Below are 22,704 nucleotides of genomic sequence, written 5' to 3' on the forward strand. Positions count from 1 at the left end.
CTATTATATATTAAAAGCATAATGAACTCTAGCTGTGTTATATTGCCAGTTGTTTGGATTTTGCTGCACCTTAAGACACTTTTAGTGAGGGCGAGACTTGAATCACAAGGACCTATGTCCAGATCTGCAGTCCTTTACATTGGGTATTAAAATGTTTTCACATGCTGGATGTGCTCCCAAAAATATTTTCATAGGTTTGTTGGGGTGATCTGTTTGTTTGAAACAGCCTTGTGTAGTTATAATGTCTGAGTATTTTCAGACGCTGTGAAAAAATCTGTATTTTAACAGAATTTTCACTGTTTATTTTACAGATTTTTCCTGTATTTTCAAGATAGAGGAAAATATCAATGAAATGGCAAACAAAGACTGTGACTTTACATGTCAAATGTAAAATAACATGAAAAAACTGTAACTGTGAATAACCAAAAAATGTCAATTTTTTAAAAGAAGTTTTTTTTTTTACAGAAAAATACAGTTAAAATACATTTGCAAATGTATCATAATTTCACAAATATTTCTTTTCTATTTATGTAATTAAACTGTTCATTTAAAGTTTAATACTGTAAAAAAAAATAAAATAAATTGAGATAAAATTACTGACAATTAACCGAAAAAGAAGTATTTGTTCTGTGAGTTTAACAAGACTTATTTGTTAATTGACAAATATCTTGTGTAATTACAACAAAAATGTTGAATAAATTTATTTTTGTGAATGTATAACATGTATAAGCACTGATAAACTGTCCAAATACAGTTTTTATCAGTGGATTGTACAACTTAGTCTCATTGAAAATTATTGATACATATATTTATAGGTAATGTAAATATTCTTTATTAAACATTAAAAAGTCAAAAAAATATGCAAAATCTCATGTAAAGTTAGGGCAAAAAACTGTATTTTAATTGTGAAAAATTACCGTATTTTTATGAGATGGTTATTTTCTGTTATTTAACAGTATTTTTTCAGCACCCCTGCTGCCGGAATAGTACCGCACTGTAAAAAATGACCATAGAATTAACACAGAAAAACTGTAAAATTGCAACATAAAAAACTGTAAGTGACAATACAATGCAAAGTTATTTATTTGAAAAGATTTTTGTGTTAACGATTGAATCAAATCTAGCTGTAGTTTTTACAGGAAGAGTATGTGAACAAAACCAGATTTGTATGTAGAAATGATGTATTTCTATTGTTTTTAGAAAATAAAACTGTAAATTGAAAAACAATGTGATGCCGTTTAAACTGCAAGACCATAATGTTGAAATAACAGCCTATTTGCTTTTTTTTTATATATATATAAAAAAGTTATAAAAAAGTAAACATTTAACAGTTTAACATTTTAAATTTGTATATTAATGGGTTGGTAGAGCAGCTCGTCCAGTAACCAGAGGGTTGGTGATTCGAATCCTGGCTCAGACTGTCCATATGTCAAAGTGTCCATGGAAGACACTGAACCCTAAATGGACCTGGTGGCTTTGGACACCATGAAGGTGGAGAAAATGCACTGAATAAGTGCAGTCCATTTACCAGTTAAATCTACATGTTTAAAATGTTAAATCTACATGTCACTCCATAAATACGTTTACAGTTGGATGTGTTTTTTTTACAGTATTGTTCTGGAAACCACAGCTGGCAGTTTTTTCCCGTAAAAACAACATAATTTTTTTACAGTGTGTTTTTTTATGAGTTTTTTTTTTTTTTTTTACAGTGAATATAAACATGTATGTCATAAGATTTACACAAAGACAATCTAATCTAAATTAAAGGGCGGTAATCCTTCATTATATTTTGCTTAGGGGTGTTAAAAGTTATGTTTACAGTAGAACTCAGAGGGTGGAGACAAATGTGACACTAACATTTAAGGCCGTCATGGGTCACCAACTGCTTTTTTCACCTCAAATCCACCTAAAGTATTTTCTCCAGCTGTTTGTTGGGGGAAATAAATCCACGATGCGTCCCTCCTTCAGTGGACCCGGACGGTGGCCCAAAGTGACAGATATCCAGGAGATGTCAGGCCCACTGTGGCGTCTGCCGAGCCACAGTGGGCCTGTTTGTGACAGCCGACGCTCACCAGGAGGAATGTCAACCCCCACCTTCAGATAAGTTTTGACAGCTGTAAATTGAGAGGAGGGAAGAGAGGAGGGAGGAGAGGAGGGAGGAGAGCTGCTATTTTTATCATTCATTCACCCAGGCCTAGACCACAGGACCCCCCCCCCCCCCACCCCCCCCACCCCAACTGTCTAGAATCATTCCACCCTTTCTGGATCTCTCTGACAGGAGAAACTTCTGGATACCCACACCTCAGCATTAAAATCAGGGTGCACGTCCGGTTTGGAAGAACATATCTGAAAAAATTACAAGAAGAAGTAGAAGGAGGAGGAGCGATCCGACAGATTCCAGCCGACATGGCTCTGCTGTGCTACAACAAAGGCTGTGGTGAGAAGTTTGACTCTGACAAGAACAAAGACGGTGAGATTCTCCAACTTCTGTAAATGTAATGTAAATGAGGAATCAGCTTCTATTAGATTTCCTTAATTATTTTGCTGTAAAATGGTTAAAAAAAAAAAGAAAAGAAAAGAAGAAGAAGAAGAGAGAAAAAACTTTTGGCTGCATACTTTGTACAGAATTAATTACTTTGCTTATTAAGTCAGTCTGTGGATGTGCAGACCTTTTTGCAAGCACTGATGATTTTAGAAATATAACTAATAAATAAATAAATGAAATAATAATAACATAAAAACACACATCCCTGAAGCCTGAAATTAATATTAATACTAACAGTCTGAGGACTAGAATCAGGGGATAGGACTGGATAAGCAGTGGCTTTTTCCTACTCCCTTTCAGGCACAACAGATGTATTTTTTTCTATTATTCCATTTTTTATTTTTGTTTTTTTTTTTAAATAATTTTAGTTATTTCTATGTTTTGTATTATATTTGTGTCTGAAATAAACTAAAACTGATACTTACATAATAACAGTGACTTCACTCATATGGTGACTTTAACCCTTTTATGCATGAATTATGAAGACCTTAGTCAAGATTTTTTTTTCCTAATTGTTTTTATTCCTCTTTAGGCATGAAAAAAACAATGCGGTTGAAATTTTTTTAATGAACCTATTTTTCGTGGAGTTACAAAAATGTCCACTCAGCTGGACACCATGTGTTTAACCCTTTCATGCATACTGGTCACTACAGTGGACAGTTATTCTACATCTGTTCTCTTGTACAGGGTGGGGAAGTAAAAACAATAAAAATGTAAATATACAGGGTGGGGAAGCAAAATTTACAATGAACATTTAGTTGTTTTTTCTCAGCAGGCACTACGTCGATTGTTTTGAAACCAAACATTTATTGATGTGATAATCATACCTAACACTATTATCCATACCTTTTCAGAAACTTTTGCCCATATGAGTAATCAGGAAAGCAAACGTCAAAGAGTGTGTGATTTGTTGAATGCACTCGTCACACCAAAGGAGATTTCAAAAATACTTGGAGTGTCCATAAAGACTGTTTAGAATGGAAAGAAGAGAATGACTATGAGCAAAACTATTACGAGAAAGTCTGGAAGATACTATTAAAGAAGAATGGGAGAAGTTGTCACCTGAATATTTGAGGAACACTTGCGCAAGTTTCAGGAAGTGTGTGAAGGCAGTTATTGAGAAAGAAGGAGGACACATAGAATAAAAACATTTTCTATTATGTCAATTTTCTTGTGGCAAATAAATTCTCATGACTTTCAATAAACTAATTGGTCATACATTGTCTTTCAATCCCTGCCTCAAAATATTGTAAATTTTGCTTCCCCACCCTGTAATGCGGCTTTATTACAAGATGATGTGACATTCTTATTTACATTTTGAACTTTTATTACATAATGGGAATTTATTACATAATGTGGCTCAACAAGGCACTTATTTAATAAAAAACCAAAAAAGCTGGTGCTTTGCTGACATTTCCTGGGTCTTAGGAGGTTAAGTAAAACATCTTAAAACATCCTCCATCACTAGCTTATTATTCAGTGGTTTTACAAATAAATTCTCATGACTTTCAATAAACTAATTGGTCATACACTGTCTTTCAATCCCTGCCTCAAAATATTGTAAATTTTGCTTCCCCACCCTGTATATTCATGGGTTTTGCTGTTTTAGTTCCATATCAACCAACACAGTGAACGCTTATGCACCATCCCATAATACACTAAAATTCATACCAGTACTGTAACTTTTTCTGTTCTAGATAAAACCTGATCTGCAGTAACATGTTTGAGTGTAAATCAATTGCTAGTTGTTATTAGACTGTAATTAACAGTTTTCATAAACAAAAAGGTTTTTACAGTATTAGAGTATTCATTTATCTATTTATTTCTTTAGAACATGCAAAGAAACAAAATTAAACAAAACAAATTCAAATTCTTCAAGTACGTGCAAGTCTGAATTTTGCATGGTCAAAAAGAGTAGGAAGAAGTATAAATGTATTTAATCCTAAATCCATTTTATGCTAAAATGTGAGAAAACATCCAATTAGCTGTATTAAAAATGTTTTTATTTCATAGTTTTCACACAGTTTATCACTTTCTGATGTTGCCTTTTTAAATACATGTTTCTTTGCTTCAAAAATTAAACACATGGTGTCCATCTGAGTGGACATTTTTGTAACTCCATAAAAAATATGTTCATTAAAAAAAAATTCAAACACATTGTTTTTTTCATGGCTTAAGAGGAATAAAAACACTCAGAAAAAAAAACAACAAAACAAAAACATGATTAAGGTTCTCATAATTCATGCATGAAAGGGTTCATTTTTGAAGCAAAAATAAAAACATGTAGTTTAAACCCTGTCATCAGAAAGTGATATACTGAGTGAAAACTATAAAAAAAAAAAAAATTAAAAATTCATGCAGCTAATCTGATGTTTTCTCACATTTTAACATAGTCTAATACTAGTTATTACTTCATGGAGATAATATGAGAAAAAAAAAACAAAACATGAATATACAAGAGATCGGCTGTAGAGTAGCTGCCCACTTTCGCAACCAGTATGCATGAAAGAGTTAAAACTAAGTTACTCAGTGCTTTATAATAAAAACACATGTCAAGTAAAATCCAGAATGCTACAACAAATACCAACAGTTTTGAAAATAAAAAGGAAAAGACAACTGTGAGAAACTCTGGCGTAAAGTTCTTCCCATCATCCCTGTTGAGCCACATTATGTAAGAAATTCCCATTATGTTATAAATGTTCAAAATGTAATAAAAATGTCACGTCGTCTTGTAATAAAGCCACATTATGTAATAAAGTGATGCATTTTGTAATAAACTACGTCAATGCATTATATAGTAAATTTTTTCACATTATGTAGTAAGTTATTACAATTTGAGAAATTTATTAAAAAATGCACTTGACACATTTTTATTTTAAAAAATGTAATAACATGGTTCATTATGTAATAACAATCCAAATTAATATAATTTCATAGCAATTTAGAAGAAATTAGTCACAGGAGCTACAGGTAATGTAATCAGAACTTTAACCACACAGTTTAAAGATTAATTTAGCACATTACATTTTCCTGAAAATAAAAATGTGTCAAGTGCATTTTGTAATAAATTTCTCAAATTGTAATAACTTACTACATAATGTGAAAAAATGTACTACTTAATGCATTGAGGTAGTTTATTACAAATCATCAGTTTATTACATAATGCGGCTTTATTACAAGATGACGTGACATTCTTATTACATTTTGAACTTTTATTACATAATGGGAATTTATTATATAATGCAGCTCAACAATCCCTTCTGTTTATTTACCATGAACAATAAAAACTCATCTTGAAAGCGACGTGTTATGTTGGATTCATGTGCTACACTGGGTTTTCTGTCGTTAGTGTTCGTTATGCTCTGACATTATCTGTGCATGGGTCCTTATGTGATAAAAACATACACTGTGTACAAAATAGGCAAATGCTTGTGTTGTAGGTGTTTAAAGAGCAGAAAATTGGATTTCCTGACTGCGTTTCATGCGATGACACGAGTTATGTCGTCATGTTTTTCATGATCAAATTTGAGCGGGTGAAGCTCGCTCGCTCGGCCACGTGTTTCTGGAAGGATGGCCGTCCTCTTAGCAACTGTTACCAGCTTTCTAATATAGGACACACACACACACACATATATATGACCAGTGACCCTGGTGAACAGCTGGTAGGCCTGCTGACTGTGTGTGTCTATATGCAGACTGACTGTGTGTTTGTCTTTTTTCCTTAAAGATTCCTGCATCTTCCACCCTGGAGTCCCCATCTTCCATGATGCTCTGAAGGTAAAACTACTGAATAATAAGCTAGTGATGGAGGATGTTTTAAGATGTTTTACTTAACCTGCTTATTTAACAGCTTTTTTGGTTTTTTATTAAATAAGTGCCTTGTTGAGCCACATTATGTAATAAATTCCCATTATGTAATAAAAGTTCAAAATGTAAATAAGAATGTCACATCATCTTGTAATAAAGCCGCATTACAGGGTGGGGAAGCAAAATTTACAATATTTTGAGGCAGGGATTGAAAGACAGTGTATGACCAATTAGTTTATTGAAAGTCATGAGAATTTATTTGCCACAAGAAAATTGACATAATAGAAAATGTTGTTATTCTATGTGTCCTCCTTCTTTCTCAATAACTGCCTTCACACACTTCCTGAAACTTGCGCAAGTGTTCCTCAAATATTCAGGTGACAACTTCTCCCATTCTTCTTTAATAGTATCTTCCAGACTTTCTCGTAATAGTTTTGCTCATAGTCATTCTCTTCTTTCCATTATAAACAGTCTTTATGGACACTCCAACTATTTTTGAAATCTCCTTCGGTGTGACGAGTGCATTCAGCAAATCACACACTCTTTGACGTTTGCTTTCCTGATTACTCATATGGGCAAAAGTTTCTGAAAAGGTATGGATAATAGTGTTAGGTATGATTATGACATCAATATATGTTTGGTTTCAAAACAATCGACGTAGTACCTGCTGAGAAAAACCCTACTGCACCCTACTGCATCCTTGCAGACTAGAACTACATCTGCAAATGGACGTCCATCAGTCCTGATGCATCTATAGCCTGTCCGTCCATGGGAGTGGATCTCTCCTTCACTGTGGTTCTCCCTGAGGTTTCTCCCTTTTCCCACTGGGTTTTGAGTTTTTCCTTGCTGAGAAGGAGGGTCTAAGGACGGGGGTTGCCCTGGACACTACTCATTTTCTTGCTGTTTATTTGACTGTTGTTTACTCCAACTGCCTCTGTAAAGCCCTTTGAGATAACCTTGTTGTGATATTGGGCTATACAAATAAAGTTGAATTGAAATTGAAAAAAAACAACTGAATGTTCATTGTAAATTTTGCTTCCCCACCCTGTAGTTGTGAAAATCTTGTCCATAAATGTGGACAGAAAACCCATAGCTGGGTCTTAGGAGATTAACCCTTTCATCATCATCATCATCATCATCATCATCATCATCATCATCATCATCATTGTTCTTCTTGGTGGTTCTTCTAGGTCCAAGTGGACTGGTTTAACTCTTTTGAAAACACCATGTCTCTCATCCAAGAGACTTCCTCAGTTATTCTTCACTTCACCAGTTATTAGAACTGAAGAAGTCTCTTGGATTAAACATTTTCAAAAGAGCTAAACCAGTCCAGTTCAACCAAGAAGAACTACCAAGAAAACAAATTTAAGGATTACTATTATAACAGGCTGCCTGGATTTCTTTCAGGAATTTCAAGGAGAACCTGTCCCAGTACTTTTGTCCATATAATGTATGTAATGTTAACGATATGCAATATTTGTCCCTGAAATGTAGTAGAGGTGAAGTACAAAGCTGCAGAAAATGGAAATGCTCCATTAAACCTCCTCCACCTTCAACTGGAGTTCTACCGCTGTCGTACACATCCTGAAAATGGAACTGTGTTTGTGTGTGTCTCCTCAGGGTTGGTCCTGCTGTAAGAAGAGGACCACAGACTTCTCAGAGTTCCTCTCCATTAAGGTGACACATTTTCACACACATTTTCAGCACTCACATCTATAACACTTTATACATTTGGTCTTATATATTCTAACAAGTGGTGTCAGACACAACAACCCCCCCCCCCCCACACACACACACACACACACGTATTGTAGCTTATTTTGGCATCAATCCAGCTGATGTCATCATGTATATGCATGTGCTGATATATATGTGACAAGTTTGAAGTAAATTGAAACAAAATTGATGTTTTTATAGATATTTCAAATTTCGCACTTTATGAGTAAACTAGCTCATTCTACAGGGTGTATCAAAAAAAAAAAAAAAAAAAAAAAAACCTATACATTTTGAAAAATTACCCCCAGTTCTGCATTTGATAATTTTTGGAATTTTCTTGTATGGGCGTCAGTAGGTAGGGGATTGGAGGATATTTGTCCAAATTTAGGGTTAACTCTAACTTGGCCTGTCCTCAGTGACATTTTCAGGCCTAAACAAGTTGAACGAGTGTTCAGAGAACGCAAACCTCCGCCAAGCACCCCGAACGGTGTGCATGTGTAGATCAACTATTTCTTTTTAAATTAAACAGTTTCAAGGTTGTTCCATACAGCAGAAAAACTTGAAGCTTGGTACCAGTCATGTGTATGTCCAATTATATTCAATTCCAATCAATATTTGTTGAGTTCTAATGAAAAATGTGTCGTAAATGGGATTTTCAATGTTAAATTGAATTGTCCACAGAGTCCACATTCCACAGTGGACGTGGACAATTTTGTGTCAGATACAAGATATTGTTATAAGCTAGGAGTGTACCAAATTGGAGGCTAATTGGAGTCATTTTGAATTTTTTTATGAATTTTTGAAAATTGCTCAATAATGAGAGATAGGAAAATTTGAGATTTTGTGACCTTGCGGTGACTTTGAACTTTGACCTACTTGGCCCAAAATGGAATGGGTTGGTCCCAGGGCCTAGGCCAGGCATGTCCAAAGTCCGGCCCGGGGGCCAATCACGGCCCGCGGTCAGATTTAATACGGCCCACAGCTTGGGTTTTATATTATATTATTTATGGCCCGCTTGGACTGTTGAACCGAGTACATGAATCATAAAAGGTTCAAAATGCAGTTTCTCCTTTCACCTCATGGTGGCAGCACCACTCTAACTCTATCTGGCTCTGTGACCTCGCCGTTAACCCTTTTCACTAATTTCTAACCACGGCGCCTGTAAATAAAAAATCAAAGTTGACAGTGAGGGCCGCCGCTTCCAGGAGAGATGGGAATTATAATTTTTTTTCACTGAAAATTGAGGCGATTGTGTTTGCCTAATTTGTCAAGAGACTGTTGCCTTGTTTAAGGAATTCAATGTAAAGAGACACTAGCAGACAAAACATGCTAACGCATACAACAAGCTAGAAGGGAGTGAGCGCTCCGAAAAAGTGAAGCAAATTCAAGCTGCTTTAACCCTTTCATGCACGAATTATGAGAACCTTAGTCAAAAATTTTTTCTTCAGTGTTTAGCCATGAAAAAAACAATGCGATCGAGTTTTTTTTTTCTCTGGAGTTACAAAAATATCCATGCATTTAATTTTTGAAGTAAAGAAACGTGTTTAAAACCCAATATCAGAAAGTGATATGAAAACAATGAAATAAGAACATTTTTAATGCTGCTAATCTGATGTCTTCTCACATTTTAACATTTTCCAATGCTAGTAATTACTCACTTCATGGAGATAATATGCAAAAAAAAAAAAAACTTCTTTTCTAACAAATAACAATTGATTTACACTCAGACATGTTAGTGCAGATCAGGTTTATCAAGAACAGTAAAGTTACAGTAATGATCTGAATTACAGTGTATGGGATGGTGCATAAGTGTCCACTGTGTTGGCTGATAGTTCCAACTAAAACAACAAAACCCATGAATATACAAGAGAACAGCTGGAGAAGAACTGTCCACTGGAGTGGACAGTTCATGAAAGGGTTAAACTCACAACAGTGACTCTTCATGTGAACCTGTGAGTTCAATGAATTCACTGCTGGTGTTGTGTACTTGTAGATGTGACACAAATATTACTTTCTGAATGATTTTGTGAAAGACAAGAGTAAGAGTCATATGTTTTCATCTGAAATGTTAACAGACTTTGCATTACTGAGTAATATATGAGTAATGATTACTCATATAAGTCATGTTTAAAATGAATGTGGGGTTAAGATTTTTATCAGCTTGGATGTTTAAGATACTCCACACAGTTTGTTCTATGTTATCTGACTCCAGATGTGAAAGGAAGGCAGAATTGTTTTTTTTTTTTTTTTTTTTTTTTTAATTTGTTCAGACCTGAGTGGCCTAGATTTGGTTACATTGCCATTTTAAAAAAAATGATAATGTGACAATGACAATTAAATTGTTGTAGAACAGCGCTTTTATATGTAATTTTTACTGTTTAAAAAACATCCGAAGGGACCACTGGCCCCTGGCAATCTCCACATTGTCAGATCTGGCCCTCTTTAAAAAAAGTTTGGACACCCCTGGCCTAGGCCTATCTGTGGGTACAATTTGGTAAAGATGGTGTGGTGTCGAAAAATCAGTATTTTGATCAAAAGTATTCAATTTGTATTCAAAAGTATTAAACCTGTGTTCAAAAAGTTTTCAACCTATATTCATTTGCGTGCCTGAAGTTATTCTTAGTGTAATGTGTGGATTGTACCAGAGTAGCTGACTTTTTGCCTGGGAGACCTTCGAAAAAATGAACACGTGAAGCCATCGAAAGAACACGTGAAGTTGTGGAAAGTTACAAAATGGGGCGGGAAGAAAGAGCATGTGAGCTCATGGAACGTTTCGGCAAACGTGGTATACAAGAGAAGTACACGTGAGTGGAAATTTTGGACATTCTGGGAAATAATTTACATTTTCTGGGAAAAAGTTTAATATTAATATATAATAAATTAATTCTAGGAATCAATTGCATATGTATATTCTCTGACCAATCCTGATAGACACCAAGAAAACCGTACCCTATCGGCGACAAGCCAAAAAAGGGGGTTTCCGACATGACTAGATTAATGTTCAAAATATGATAAAAAGTGGGTATGGTTTGTAGCGAAACCCAACCTACTTCTGATAACATAAAAATGGTCTCCCGGGGCGAAAAAGTCAGTTGCTTCTGCGGATGTCAACTCAGTGTTTATTTTATACATGAATAAACACTTTATGCGGCTCCAATTCTGCTCGATCTCCAACTTTGACTCTGTGTGCATTTACTTGACGAAGCTCCACTACGTAGATGGGAGTACAGAGACGTAAATTCTACATGCCAGAGCACAGTGAGAAAGAGCGTCAACGGGTCCAAAGATGTCTCCCACCTGCGGCAGTAAATTTTTCACGACAATGGTTGGAATAGTTTTCCTGTAAAGTGACTAACAAACAAACAAAAACGCAAACAAACAAACAATTAACATTGAAAGGTGGGAACAGCTGCCATGGGTAAAGAAATGAAACAGACATGGTGTCCAAAGTGTTAATGCTGTAACCTGGCAATTTTGTGGAAAACAAGATGGATGCCCATTGTCCCCTCCCATGACCTTTGATTGGATTTAAATCCCACCGCTACTTCACTCAAACCAGTTTTATCTTGGATTGCGCAATCTGCCCCTGCTCACTCATGCATGTAAACCTGGGTCTGTGAATTTGGACAAATATCCACCAGTCCCCTACCTACCGACGTCCAGAAAAGAAAATTCCAAAAATTATCAAATGCAGAACTGGGGGTAATTTTTCAAAATGTATAGTTTTTTTTTATACACCCTGTAGATGTGGTAGTTTTTATGCTGTTGTGTATTCGTGCATGCTGTACCGCATTTGTCCAGCAGTCACCGCCAAAGCGTTAAGGGTACAGTAACGTGATTATAAGGCTATTGTATTCCAAAATTAGTAATATCTCCCAAAATATTAGTCCTCTCAACTTGCTGTTTTCACTAGTCTGTTCCTTTACCAAAAATACATAAGTATGACAAACTGCAGCAGTCAGCTCTGTACAGATTTTGTGTGATTTTGTGTGTACACATACCTGCACGCAATCGCACAAAGGTCACTGGGCTTTTATATTGTAGATGGGAGAATTTTTTTTTTTTTTTTTTAAATTCATAAAAAATTTTAACTTTGACCTACTTATCCTAAAATGAAACCACAACTATTCTGGGTCACTGGCAATCTATAAACCCAATTTGATATGAATTCAACCAATAGTTTCGCTGCAACAGACATATGAAATTTTGCCCATTACAAGTTAATGGGAGAAAAAAATATTTTAAAAATTCATAAAAAAATTGAAACTTTGACCAACTTTTCCCAAAATTTAATGACACCTATTCTGGGTCACTGGCAAACTATAAACCCAATTTTATATGAATTCAACCGATAATTTTGCTGCTACAGACATTTGAAATTTCGTCCATCATAAGTAAATGGGAGGAAAAAAAGATTTTAAAAATTCATAAAAAATTGAAACTTTGACCAACTTTTCCCAAAATTTATTGACACCTATTCTGGGTCACTGGGAATCTATAAACCCAATTTGGTATGAATTCAACTAATAGTTTTGCTGCTACAGACATATGAAATTTCGTCCATTATAAGTAAATGGGAGGAAAAAAAGATTTTAAAAATTCATAAAAAATTTAAATTGTCACTTACTTTTCCCAAAATATAATGACACCTATTCTGGGTAACCAGAAATCTATAAACCCAATTTGGTATGAATTCAACTAAAAGTTTTGCTGCTACAGACATATGAAATTTCGTCCATTATAAGTAAATGGGAGGAAAAAAAGATTTTAAAAATTCATAAAAAATTTAAATTGTCACTTACTTTTCCCAAAATTTAATGACACCTATTCTGGGTAACCAGAAATCTATAAACCCAATTTGGTATGAATTTAATCAATAGTTTTGCTGCTACAGACTTATGAAATTTTGTCCATTATAAGTGAATAGGAGAAAAAAATAGTTTAAAATTTCATAAAAAATTGAACCTTTGATCTACTTTTCCCAAAATTTAATGACACCTATTCGGGGTCACCAGCAATCTATAAACCCAAATTGGTATGAATTCAACCAATAGTTTTGCTGCTACAAATATATGAAATTTTACTCATTACAAGTAAATGGGAGGAAAAAAAAAGATTTTAAAAATTCATAAAAAAATTGAAACTTTGACCTACTTTTCCCAAAATGTAACCACATCTATTCTGGGGCACTGACAATCTATAAACCCAATTTGGTATGAATTCAACCAATAGGTTTGCTGCTACTCCCATTATAAGTCAATGGGAGGAAAAAAAGATTTTAGAAATTCATAAAAAACTGAAACTTTGACCAACTTTTCCCTAAATTTAATGACACCTATTCTGGGTCACCGGCAGTCTATAACCCAGTTTGGTAAGAATTGAACCAGTAGTTTTGCTGTTAGAGTGTTAACAAACAAACAAACAAACAAACCGAACCAAAAACAATACCCCTTGCCTCCCCTTCAGGGGGCGGGGTAATAATCGAACCGACGCATGCAGCTGTCAGTCACGATTCGTCCTCCCACCACACTGGAATGACCCCTCTGCTTTGAACAGGGCTGCACCCGCGGGCGCCACAGCAATGACAAGCCCCAGGAGCCTCTGCTGCCGGAGGTGACATCCGATAAGGGACAGATAAAACACACCAACGGCCAAGAGATAATCTACCAGGGCCCCAAATCTGCTGAGAAACTGCAGAAAGAGAGACCCAGGTGAGACTGTGTGGAAGACAGGAACCTTCTCTTGTACGTTTTCTGCACATACATGCAGCTGCTTCTCTATATGCATCACATCAAATGGGTCAAGAAGAGGGCGGAGGCCATCATTCTGGAATAAATAATTTAGTGTGCAGCAGTCTGCAGGTCTGTGCAGATCCTCCTGGTGCAAATCAGAGCCTTTTTATGTTCATGTAAGCGTAGGGTTTTTTAATTGGATTTGTATATTGTAACAATCATAACTGTGCAATTTAATATAATTAGGGCTGTCAAAGTTAACGCATTAACGCAGATTAATCCATTATTATGTTTAACCCATAAAGACTCATTTAACATTTAACACCGACCAAAAGCATCTACTGATCTAAACTGTTTAATATTTGTTGATCCATTTATCCTATCAATACATGTAGCAATTTGTGTAAAATACAGTTTGTCATCGTTTCATGGTCATCAGATATGACCCATTTGGACGTTCAGAGGTTCAGTAGTTACCATGGAAACACCATCATCTTCTACAACATTGATTCACCAGTAAAACCCATGGAGTTGGATCAATGATAGATAGACACATTGGGTTTATGTTCAGTTAATGATAGATTTTACTGAAAAAGTCACTTTTTCTGCAATTTTCTCTGCTTTTGATTTAATAACCTTCAACTTTGATTTGGCATTTTTTGAACATTTACATGATCAGTAAATTAAATACAAGAAAATACCTGATTTATACTGATAAAATACAAAATACATTGGATAATATTGTAAATAAATGGTGATAAATCACTTAAGAAAGGTTAGATATAGAGCAAATTTTATGTGGGAACTGAAATAAAAGTAGCGCTGGGTCTTTATGGGTTAATCTGATTAAAAATGTTAACACAATAACCCATCTGCAGCGCAGAATGACTCTGAACGTCTCTGCCAACACATTTGGGTCAGTTTGTCCAAGTAGAGTTAGAACCAACCCACACAGATGGAAGACACTGAACAGTAGGTTGGTCCTCTGGATGGAAATATGAGGCCAAAAAAAACCCCAAGATGGAACAGTTGTTTACAGTTGTTTTCTTGAAACTGTTGAAGGTGTTTAATAAACACATTAAGTGCATATATATTCCCTTCTTTCTTGAGTCGTTTGCTCATACAAAAGGAAATGCATTAAAAAAAATTTAAAATGAAGGATTAATAGTGATTAATTGAAATTAATCCACACCAACCCTGTGATTAATCTGATTAAACATTTTTATTGTTTGACAGCCCTAAATATAATACACTAAGTAACTTTAAAAACACACCATGACATTCATGAATATTTTACTTTAATTCATGGACTATATTTCCAATTGTTATTGTTCTTATTGCACACCTTCTAGGAGACATACACACATGTTTTTGAATCAAGGAAACCTTTTATTCAATCAGGTTGTACAAATTTGACAGTACCATTCATTCTTACAAGGCTGCACTCAAACGTGACATTGTTGCTTCAGACATTGGACATTTTCTCCATTTTTACTTCAGGGTTTTTCATGTTTACAATGCCTACACATTTTTGGTTAACAATTTAGCCCATCCTGTTATTTCACCCCCCTACCCAATTTGTACACTCAAGTACAACTTTCATAAATCAGTCTGTGGTTGAGAAAAAGCAGAATCAGTCAGACACAACAACAGTTTATTGTGTGTCTGAGAAGCTGTTTGGAGCGTCTGAGTACGTCTCATGACAATTCTAGCAAATTTTTAAACGTGTGTTTTTAAAGTTGTTTAATGTATATTACAACACAGTTATCTAACCCCACTCTAACAGAGACCCAACCCTAATGCACCTCATACTCCAACCACATATATAATATATTGATTGATAGATACATAGATAGATAGATAGATAGATAGATAGATAGATAGATAGATAGATAGATAGATAGATAGATAGATAGATAAAATTAAATTAACCCATAAAGACCCAGATCTACTTTTTTGTCAGTTCCCAGATGATTTATTCCTCTATATTTAACCTTTCTTAAGGGATTTTTTTTTTTTTTTTACCATATATTCTAATATTATCCTCTGTATTTTGCATTTTTCAGTGGAAATCAGATATTTTCCTATATTTAATTTACTGATCATGTAGATGTTCATAAAAGCTCGGATTAATGTTCTATCAGAAACTGAGAAAACTGAAAAAAAGTGTCTTTTTTCAGTAAAATATATCATTAACTGAACATAAACCAAATGTGTCCATGTACTGTCATTGATCCAGCTCCATGGGTTTTACTGGTGAATGAATGCTGTACAACAGGGGTTCCCAAAGTGGGGGTGGGGGGACATCAGCAGGGGGTTATGAGATGATTTTCAGATTTGTCTTCATGTGACCCCTGAGTTGATTTTGATAGTTTAAGGGCAGTACTGCAGCACTTAAAATTAATAGAAGTAAATTAGGTTTATTAGTGTCAATGTACACTGGAAATGCTTTTATTTTGTAGATGTTCAGTTTTTATCAATCACATATGAACTATAACTTGAATAAAACAAACAGGTACAGCACTGTTGGATCTACAGGTTTGACTAATGGTGTCACATTAACAAAAAGAAACATAAAAAGATCAATAAACATTGGAAAACAGACACATTGACCCAAATAAACATTAACACAAACCCCCTTTGAATCCCCGCACATAAAACAGAATACAATGACTAAAATGTCAAGTACCCACAATGCAATGCGGCAAATATGCCACAGTATCATTGCGTGGGTCCTGTGCACATGTTTTTTTAAAAAAATGTTTCAGTCACTTCTGGGATAGTGGGGGTCATCAGTCTCTGGCATCGTTATTTTGGGGGTTGTGAGTTTAAAAGTTTGGGAACCCCTTGCTGTAGAAGATGACGGTGTTTCCATGGTAACTACGGAGCCTCTGAATGTCCAAATGGGTCATATCTGATGACCATGAAAAGATGACAAACTATATTTTACACCAATTATTTACATGTATTGATAGGATTAATGGATTAACAGGAATTAAACTCTTCTTTCTTTATGGGTTAAATTAAGCAAATAAAAAAGAAGAAAAAGAAAACACAGTAATATATTATTATATATTATTATACTATATTATCTCTTAATTCTGGATTATTGAAATGGCAGTAACTAGTGAAGCTACAGACATTACTTGTTATATTTAAGGCCAAAAGTAAAGTACTACCAGCTAAATTACAAAAAATGTTTGCCTTCACTTCAGAGAATGAAGAGCATAAAAAGAAAAGGTCATTTCAACTCTGGAATTGTCTTTATAATGAGCTGAAGGACTGTAAAAACATATTCCAACTGAAAAAAGTATATAAAGACAGAACAATAAGATTATATGAACTGTTCTAAGTTTTTACATTTTTCTGTATTTGTTTTGCATCTTGTGACATATTTATTTGCTTATTTTGGTCTGGTATCGTAATTGTTTTACATCATTTTGTCATGTATATACAGTATTTACCTATGTTTTGTACTTCCTAGAGCTGTAGTTTTGCACTTGGTTTTATATTCATTTTGTATTATCTTTGGATTTATTTAGTCTGGTTTGTCTGACTTTATACAGTTTGACTTTATAGTTAGTTGTGTATCACTAACCATTAAGGCAGGCATGTCCAAAGTCCGGCCCGGGGGCCAATCACGGCCCGCGGTCAGATTTAATACGGCCCACAGCTTGGGTTTTATATTATATTATTTATGGCCCGCTTGGACTGTTGAACCGAGTACATGAATCATAAAAGGTTCAAAATGCAGTTTCTCATTTCACCTCATGGTGGCAGCACCACTCTAACTTTATCTGGCTCTGTGACCTCGCCGTTAACCCTTTTCACTAATTTCTAACCACGGCGCCTGTAAATAAAAAAACAAAGTTGACAGTGAGGGCCGCCGCTTCCAGGAGAGATGGGAATTATAATTTTTTTTTCACTGAAAATTGAGGCGATTGTGTTTGCCTAATTTGTCAAGAGACTGTTGCCTTGTTTAAGGAATTCAATGTAAAGAGACACTAGCAGACAAAACATGCTAACGCATACAACAAGCTAGAAGGGAGTGAGCGCTCCGAAAAAGTGAAGCAAATTCAAGCTGCTTTAACCCTTTCATGCACGAATTATGAGAACTTTAGTCAAAATTTTTTTCTTCAGTGTTTAGCCATGAAAAAAACAATGCGATCGAGTTTTTTTTTTCTCTGGAGTTACAAAAATATTCATGCATTTAATTTTTGAAGTAAAGAAACGTGTTTAAAACCCAATATCAGAAAGTGATATGAAAACAATGAAATAAGAACATTTTTAATGCTGCTAATCTGATGTCTTCTCACATTTTAACATTTTCCAATGCTAGTAATTACTCACTTCATGGAGATAATATGCAAAAAAAAAAAAACTTCTTTTCTAACAAATAACAATTGATTTACACTCAGACATGTTAGTGCAGATCAGGTTTATCAAGAACAGTAAAGTTACAGTAATGATCTGAATTACAGTGTATGGGATGGTGCATAAGTGTCCACTGTGTTGGCTGATAGTTCCAACTAAAACAACAAAACCCATGAATATACAAGAGAACAGCTGGAGAAGAACTGTCCACTGGAGTGGACAGTTCATGAAAGGGTTAAACTCACAACAGTGACTCTTCATGTGAACCTGTGAGTTCAATGAATTCACTGCTGGTGTTGTGTACTTGTAGATGTGACACAAATATTACTTTCTGAATGATTTTGTGAAAGACAAGAGTAAGTGTCATAGGTTTTCATCTGAAATGTTAACAGACTTTGCATTACTGAGTAATATATGAGTAATGATTACTCATATAAGTCATGTTTAAAATGAATGTGGGGTTAAGATTTTTATCAGCTTGGATGTTTAAGATACTCCACACAGTTTGTTCTATGTTATCTGACTCCAGATGTGAAAGGAAGGCAGAATTGTTTTTTGTTTTTTTTTTTAGTTTGTTCAGACCTGAGTGGCCTAGATTTGGTTACATTGCCATTTTAAAAAAATGATAATGTGACAATGACAATTAAATTGTTGTAGAACAGCGCTTTTATATGTAATTTTTACTGTTTAAAAAACATCCGAAGGGACCACTGGCCCCTGGCAATCTCCACATTATCAGATCTGGCCCTCTTTAAAAAAAGTTTGGACACCCCTGCATTAAGGCTATTATTATTTAGAAGGGGGCAGGAAATATAAGATTTTCTTCATCCTGCTCCTTTTCGAGCATGGGTGTGTAAAAGTTTGTTCACTGGATGATTATTGAATGTCTGCTAATGAACTTTTGACCTAATGGCATTTTTCCCCCTTACATTTACTTTTATACTTTAAGTAGTTTTTAATCCAGTACTTTTACACTTTTACTTGAGTCAAAACCTTGAGTTGATACTTCACCTTCTACAGACGTCTGTTTAAACCCTAGTATCTATACTTCTACCTGAGAAATGAATGGGAATACTTTTAACACCTCTGCGTTTAAGTAGAATGAGCAGACGAGCTATTAAAATCATTAAGGCAAATATTTTAAAGTTCTTGTTGAGGTGTATTTTTGGAATCACTCCAAATATCACTGCGAGTACATAACATTCTACTGGAGTTTCAAAGATCTCTGAAAAGAAATGAAATTGTACGTTTTTGTGTGTTTTGTGTAGTTCAGATGAGCCAAAGACCAAGCTGCTGCACAAAGTGTCTGCGTCGCTGACTCAGGCTCTGGAGAAACTGGACCTAAACATAAAAGCAGAGGCCGAGCAGAAGGGTACGACACACTGTGATTTCATTTTTTACAGCGTTATATGTGCAATTTTCACTATGTTGATATAAACTCAAAACAAAACATGACTTATAATAGTGATGTGTGTCACTTATAAGTGCAATATCAACAAAGAAGAAACACTAACAAGGGTGTCAGTGCATGTTATTGATTGAAAATTCTAATTAATTTTAATTAACCATAGCACCACTGATAAATTGTAGCTAGAGACGCATATTCACAATGAATATAAGACATTAAAACAAACAGGCTGCGTTTTTCAGTCTGCAAAGGGAGCACTTATCATGGTGTTTGCAATGTAGGTATATTTTCACTTTGTTTAACAACCATAAGATAAGATAAGATAAGATAAGATAAGATAAGATAAGGTAAGGTAAGGTAAGGTAAGGTAAGGTAAGGTAAGGTTAGGTAAGGTAAGGTAAGATGAGATAAGATAAGGTAAGGTAAGGTTAGGTAAGGTAAGGTAAGATGAGATAAGATAAGGAAAAGTAAGGTAATTTAAGGTAATGTAATTTAAGGTAAGGTAAGATAAGATAAGGTAAGGTAAGGTAAGGTAAAATAAGATAAGATAAGATAAGATAAGATAAGATAAGATAAGATAAGGTAAGGTAAGATAAGGTAAGGTAAGGTAAGGTAAGGTAAGGTTAGGTAAGGTAAGGTAAGATGAGATAAGATAAGGTAAGGTTAGGTAAGGTAAGGTAAGGTAAGATGAGATAAGATAAGGAAAGGTAAGGTGAGGTGAGAGAAGATAAGGAAAAGTAAGGTAATTTAAGGTAATGTAATTTAAGGTAAGGTAAGATAAGATAAGGTAAGGTAAGGTAAGGTAAGGTAAGGTAAATAAGATAAGATAAGATAAGATAAGATAAGATAAGATAAGATAAGGTAAGGTTAGGTAAGGTAAGGTAAGATGAGATAGATAAGATAAGGTAAGATAAGATAAGATAAGATAAGGAAAGGTAAGGTAAGGTGAGAGAAGATAAGGAAAAGTAAGGTAATGTAATTTAAGGTAAGGTAAGAGAAGATAAGATAAGGAAAGGTAAGGTAATTTAAGGTAAGATAAGGTAAGGTTAGGTAAGGTAAGGTAAGGTAATGTAAGGTAAGGTAAAGTAAGGTAAGATAGATAAGATAAGATAAGATAAGATAAGATAAGGTAAGGTAAGGTAAGGTAAGGTAAGGTAAGATAAGGTAAGGTAAGGTAAGGTAAGGTAAGGTAAGGTAAGGTAAGGTTAGGTAAGGTAAGGTAAGATGAGATAAGATAAGGTAAGGTAAGGTGAGAGAAGATAAGGAAAAGTAAGGTAATTTAAGGTAATGTAATTTAAGGTAAGGTAAGATAAGGTAAGGTAATGTAAGGTAAGGTAAGGTAAAATAAGATAAGATAAGATAAGATAAGATAAGGTAAGGTTAGGTAAGGTAAGGTAAGATGAGATAGATAAGATAAGGTAAGATAAGATAAGATAAGATAAGATAAGATAAGGAAAGGTAAGGTAAGGTAAGGTAAGGTAAGGTAAAATAAGATAAGATAAGATAAGGTTAGGTAAGGTAAGGTAAGATGAGATAGATAAGATAAGATAAGATAAGATAAGGTAAGGTAAGGTAAGGTGAGAGAAGATAAGGAAAAGTAAGGTAATGTAATTTAAGGTAAGGTAAGAGAAGATAAGATAAGGAAAGGTAAGGTAATTTAAGGTAAGATAAGGTAAGGTTAGGTAAGGTAAGGTAAGGTAAGGTAAGGTAATGTAAGATAAGGTAAGGTAAGATAGATAAGATAAGATAAGATAAGATAAGATAAGATAAGATAAGATATGATATGACAGTAAAGTGACATTTAAGTAATAAGATATGAAGAATATAAATCTAAATACATACAATGGTAATAAAAATCTACACACATAGGAAAATATATGGCAATCACATTGATTTAATACATTGCCCAACCTTTTTTTAGGTCAAATAATCAGAATTTTACATTTTTTCCTCAGATTTTTGTCATTCTTAAACTATTTTGTGTTGGTACAATGTGAAAACTCTCACATCTGTCCAGTCATTTAACTGTAACTGAGTCGTGACAGTATAAGACACAGGTCTGAACATTTGATGCTGCAGTGAGATGAATATAACATGCATATATATATATATAATTGCATTTATAAGAAACAACATTAAAATAGAGCAGGTTTCTACAGTCGCTCTCTTTGTTTTGCAAAATGTACCTGAAGTACAAACAAAAAAGATTAATCCACAAACGTTCCTGGTTTTGTTGTGACTCCTGTCTGTCTCTTTCTATCCCAGAGGGTCAGCCTGTGTCAGTGGGGACGCACTGCAAGAACGCAGGATGCAAAACGGTAGGCGTCTCTTCATCATGTGTTGGTTTGTGTATGTGCACCTTCTGTGCTACTTGTGCTGTGGTTGAAAATAGTCCATGTTCTGAAATCAGCAAAAGCGAATAAATTCATCATCCACACCGGTGGGAGCTGCCTGAACACACACAAGATGCTCAGTAGCTTCTCTGAGTTCAGTTTCTAAATGTAACTCTTTATCCTGCAGTGTAGCACAGGCTTAGAAAGCTTATTAGGAGCTCCATCTAGTGGACAAGACTGGTAACAACAGCATACAGCACCTGGAAAAAGAAGAACCACTGATTTTATGGTTTATACCAGGGGTGTCAAACTCATTTTAGGTCAGGGGCCATATTCAGCTCAATTTGATCTGAAGTGGGCCGGACCAGAAAAATAATAACATAATAACTTAGAAATAATGACAACTCCAAATTTTTGTCTTTGTTTTAGTGTAAAAAAAAACCCATTAAATTATGAAAATACTTACTTTTATAAACTATCCAAAAAAACAAAACAAAACTGAAAAAACGGAAATTTAAATTAAAAAACGTAAGAAAATTTAGTGCAATTTTAACAATATTATTCCTCACCTTATCATTTGTCCATGTGCATTATGGATCAGATCTACAAAGACACTAAACACTGAGGAACAGGAAGAAAAGAGTTCAAATTGTGCTTAATTTTCTACAGACATTTCAGGTTGTTCATATTTTATTGTTTCAGGATAGTTTGGAAATGTCAATATTTTCATAATTTAATGTTATGTTTTGCACTAAAACAAAGAAAAAAAATTAAGTTGTTAATTCTCGA

The 22,704-nt window shown here is 34.5% G+C and overlaps 1 protein-coding gene across 1 annotated transcript in view; it reads left to right on the forward strand.

The window, feature by feature from the left end:
- The first annotated feature begins 2,228 nt into the window (after positions 1-2,228).
- Positions 2,229-22,704, forward strand: part of LOC115438696 (cysteine and histidine-rich domain-containing protein 1) — a 34,655-nt gene continuing 14,179 nt past the window's right edge. The window contains exons 1-6 of the mRNA XM_030162476.1: positions 2,229-2,470; positions 6,273-6,322; positions 7,973-8,029; positions 13,625-13,779; positions 19,443-19,546; positions 21,848-21,900. Coding sequence (XP_030018336.1) covers positions 2,407-2,470; positions 6,273-6,322; positions 7,973-8,029; positions 13,625-13,779; positions 19,443-19,546; positions 21,848-21,900 — 483 coding nt within the window. The 5' untranslated portion in view covers positions 2,229-2,406. The remainder of the gene's footprint in view (positions 2,471-6,272; positions 6,323-7,972; positions 8,030-13,624; positions 13,780-19,442; positions 19,547-21,847; positions 21,901-22,704) is intronic.

This window comes from Sphaeramia orbicularis, chromosome 18 (assembly GCF_902148855.1).
Source record: "Sphaeramia orbicularis chromosome 18, fSphaOr1.1, whole genome shotgun sequence".
Classification (NCBI taxonomy): domain Eukaryota; kingdom Metazoa; phylum Chordata; class Actinopteri; order Kurtiformes; family Apogonidae; genus Sphaeramia; species Sphaeramia orbicularis.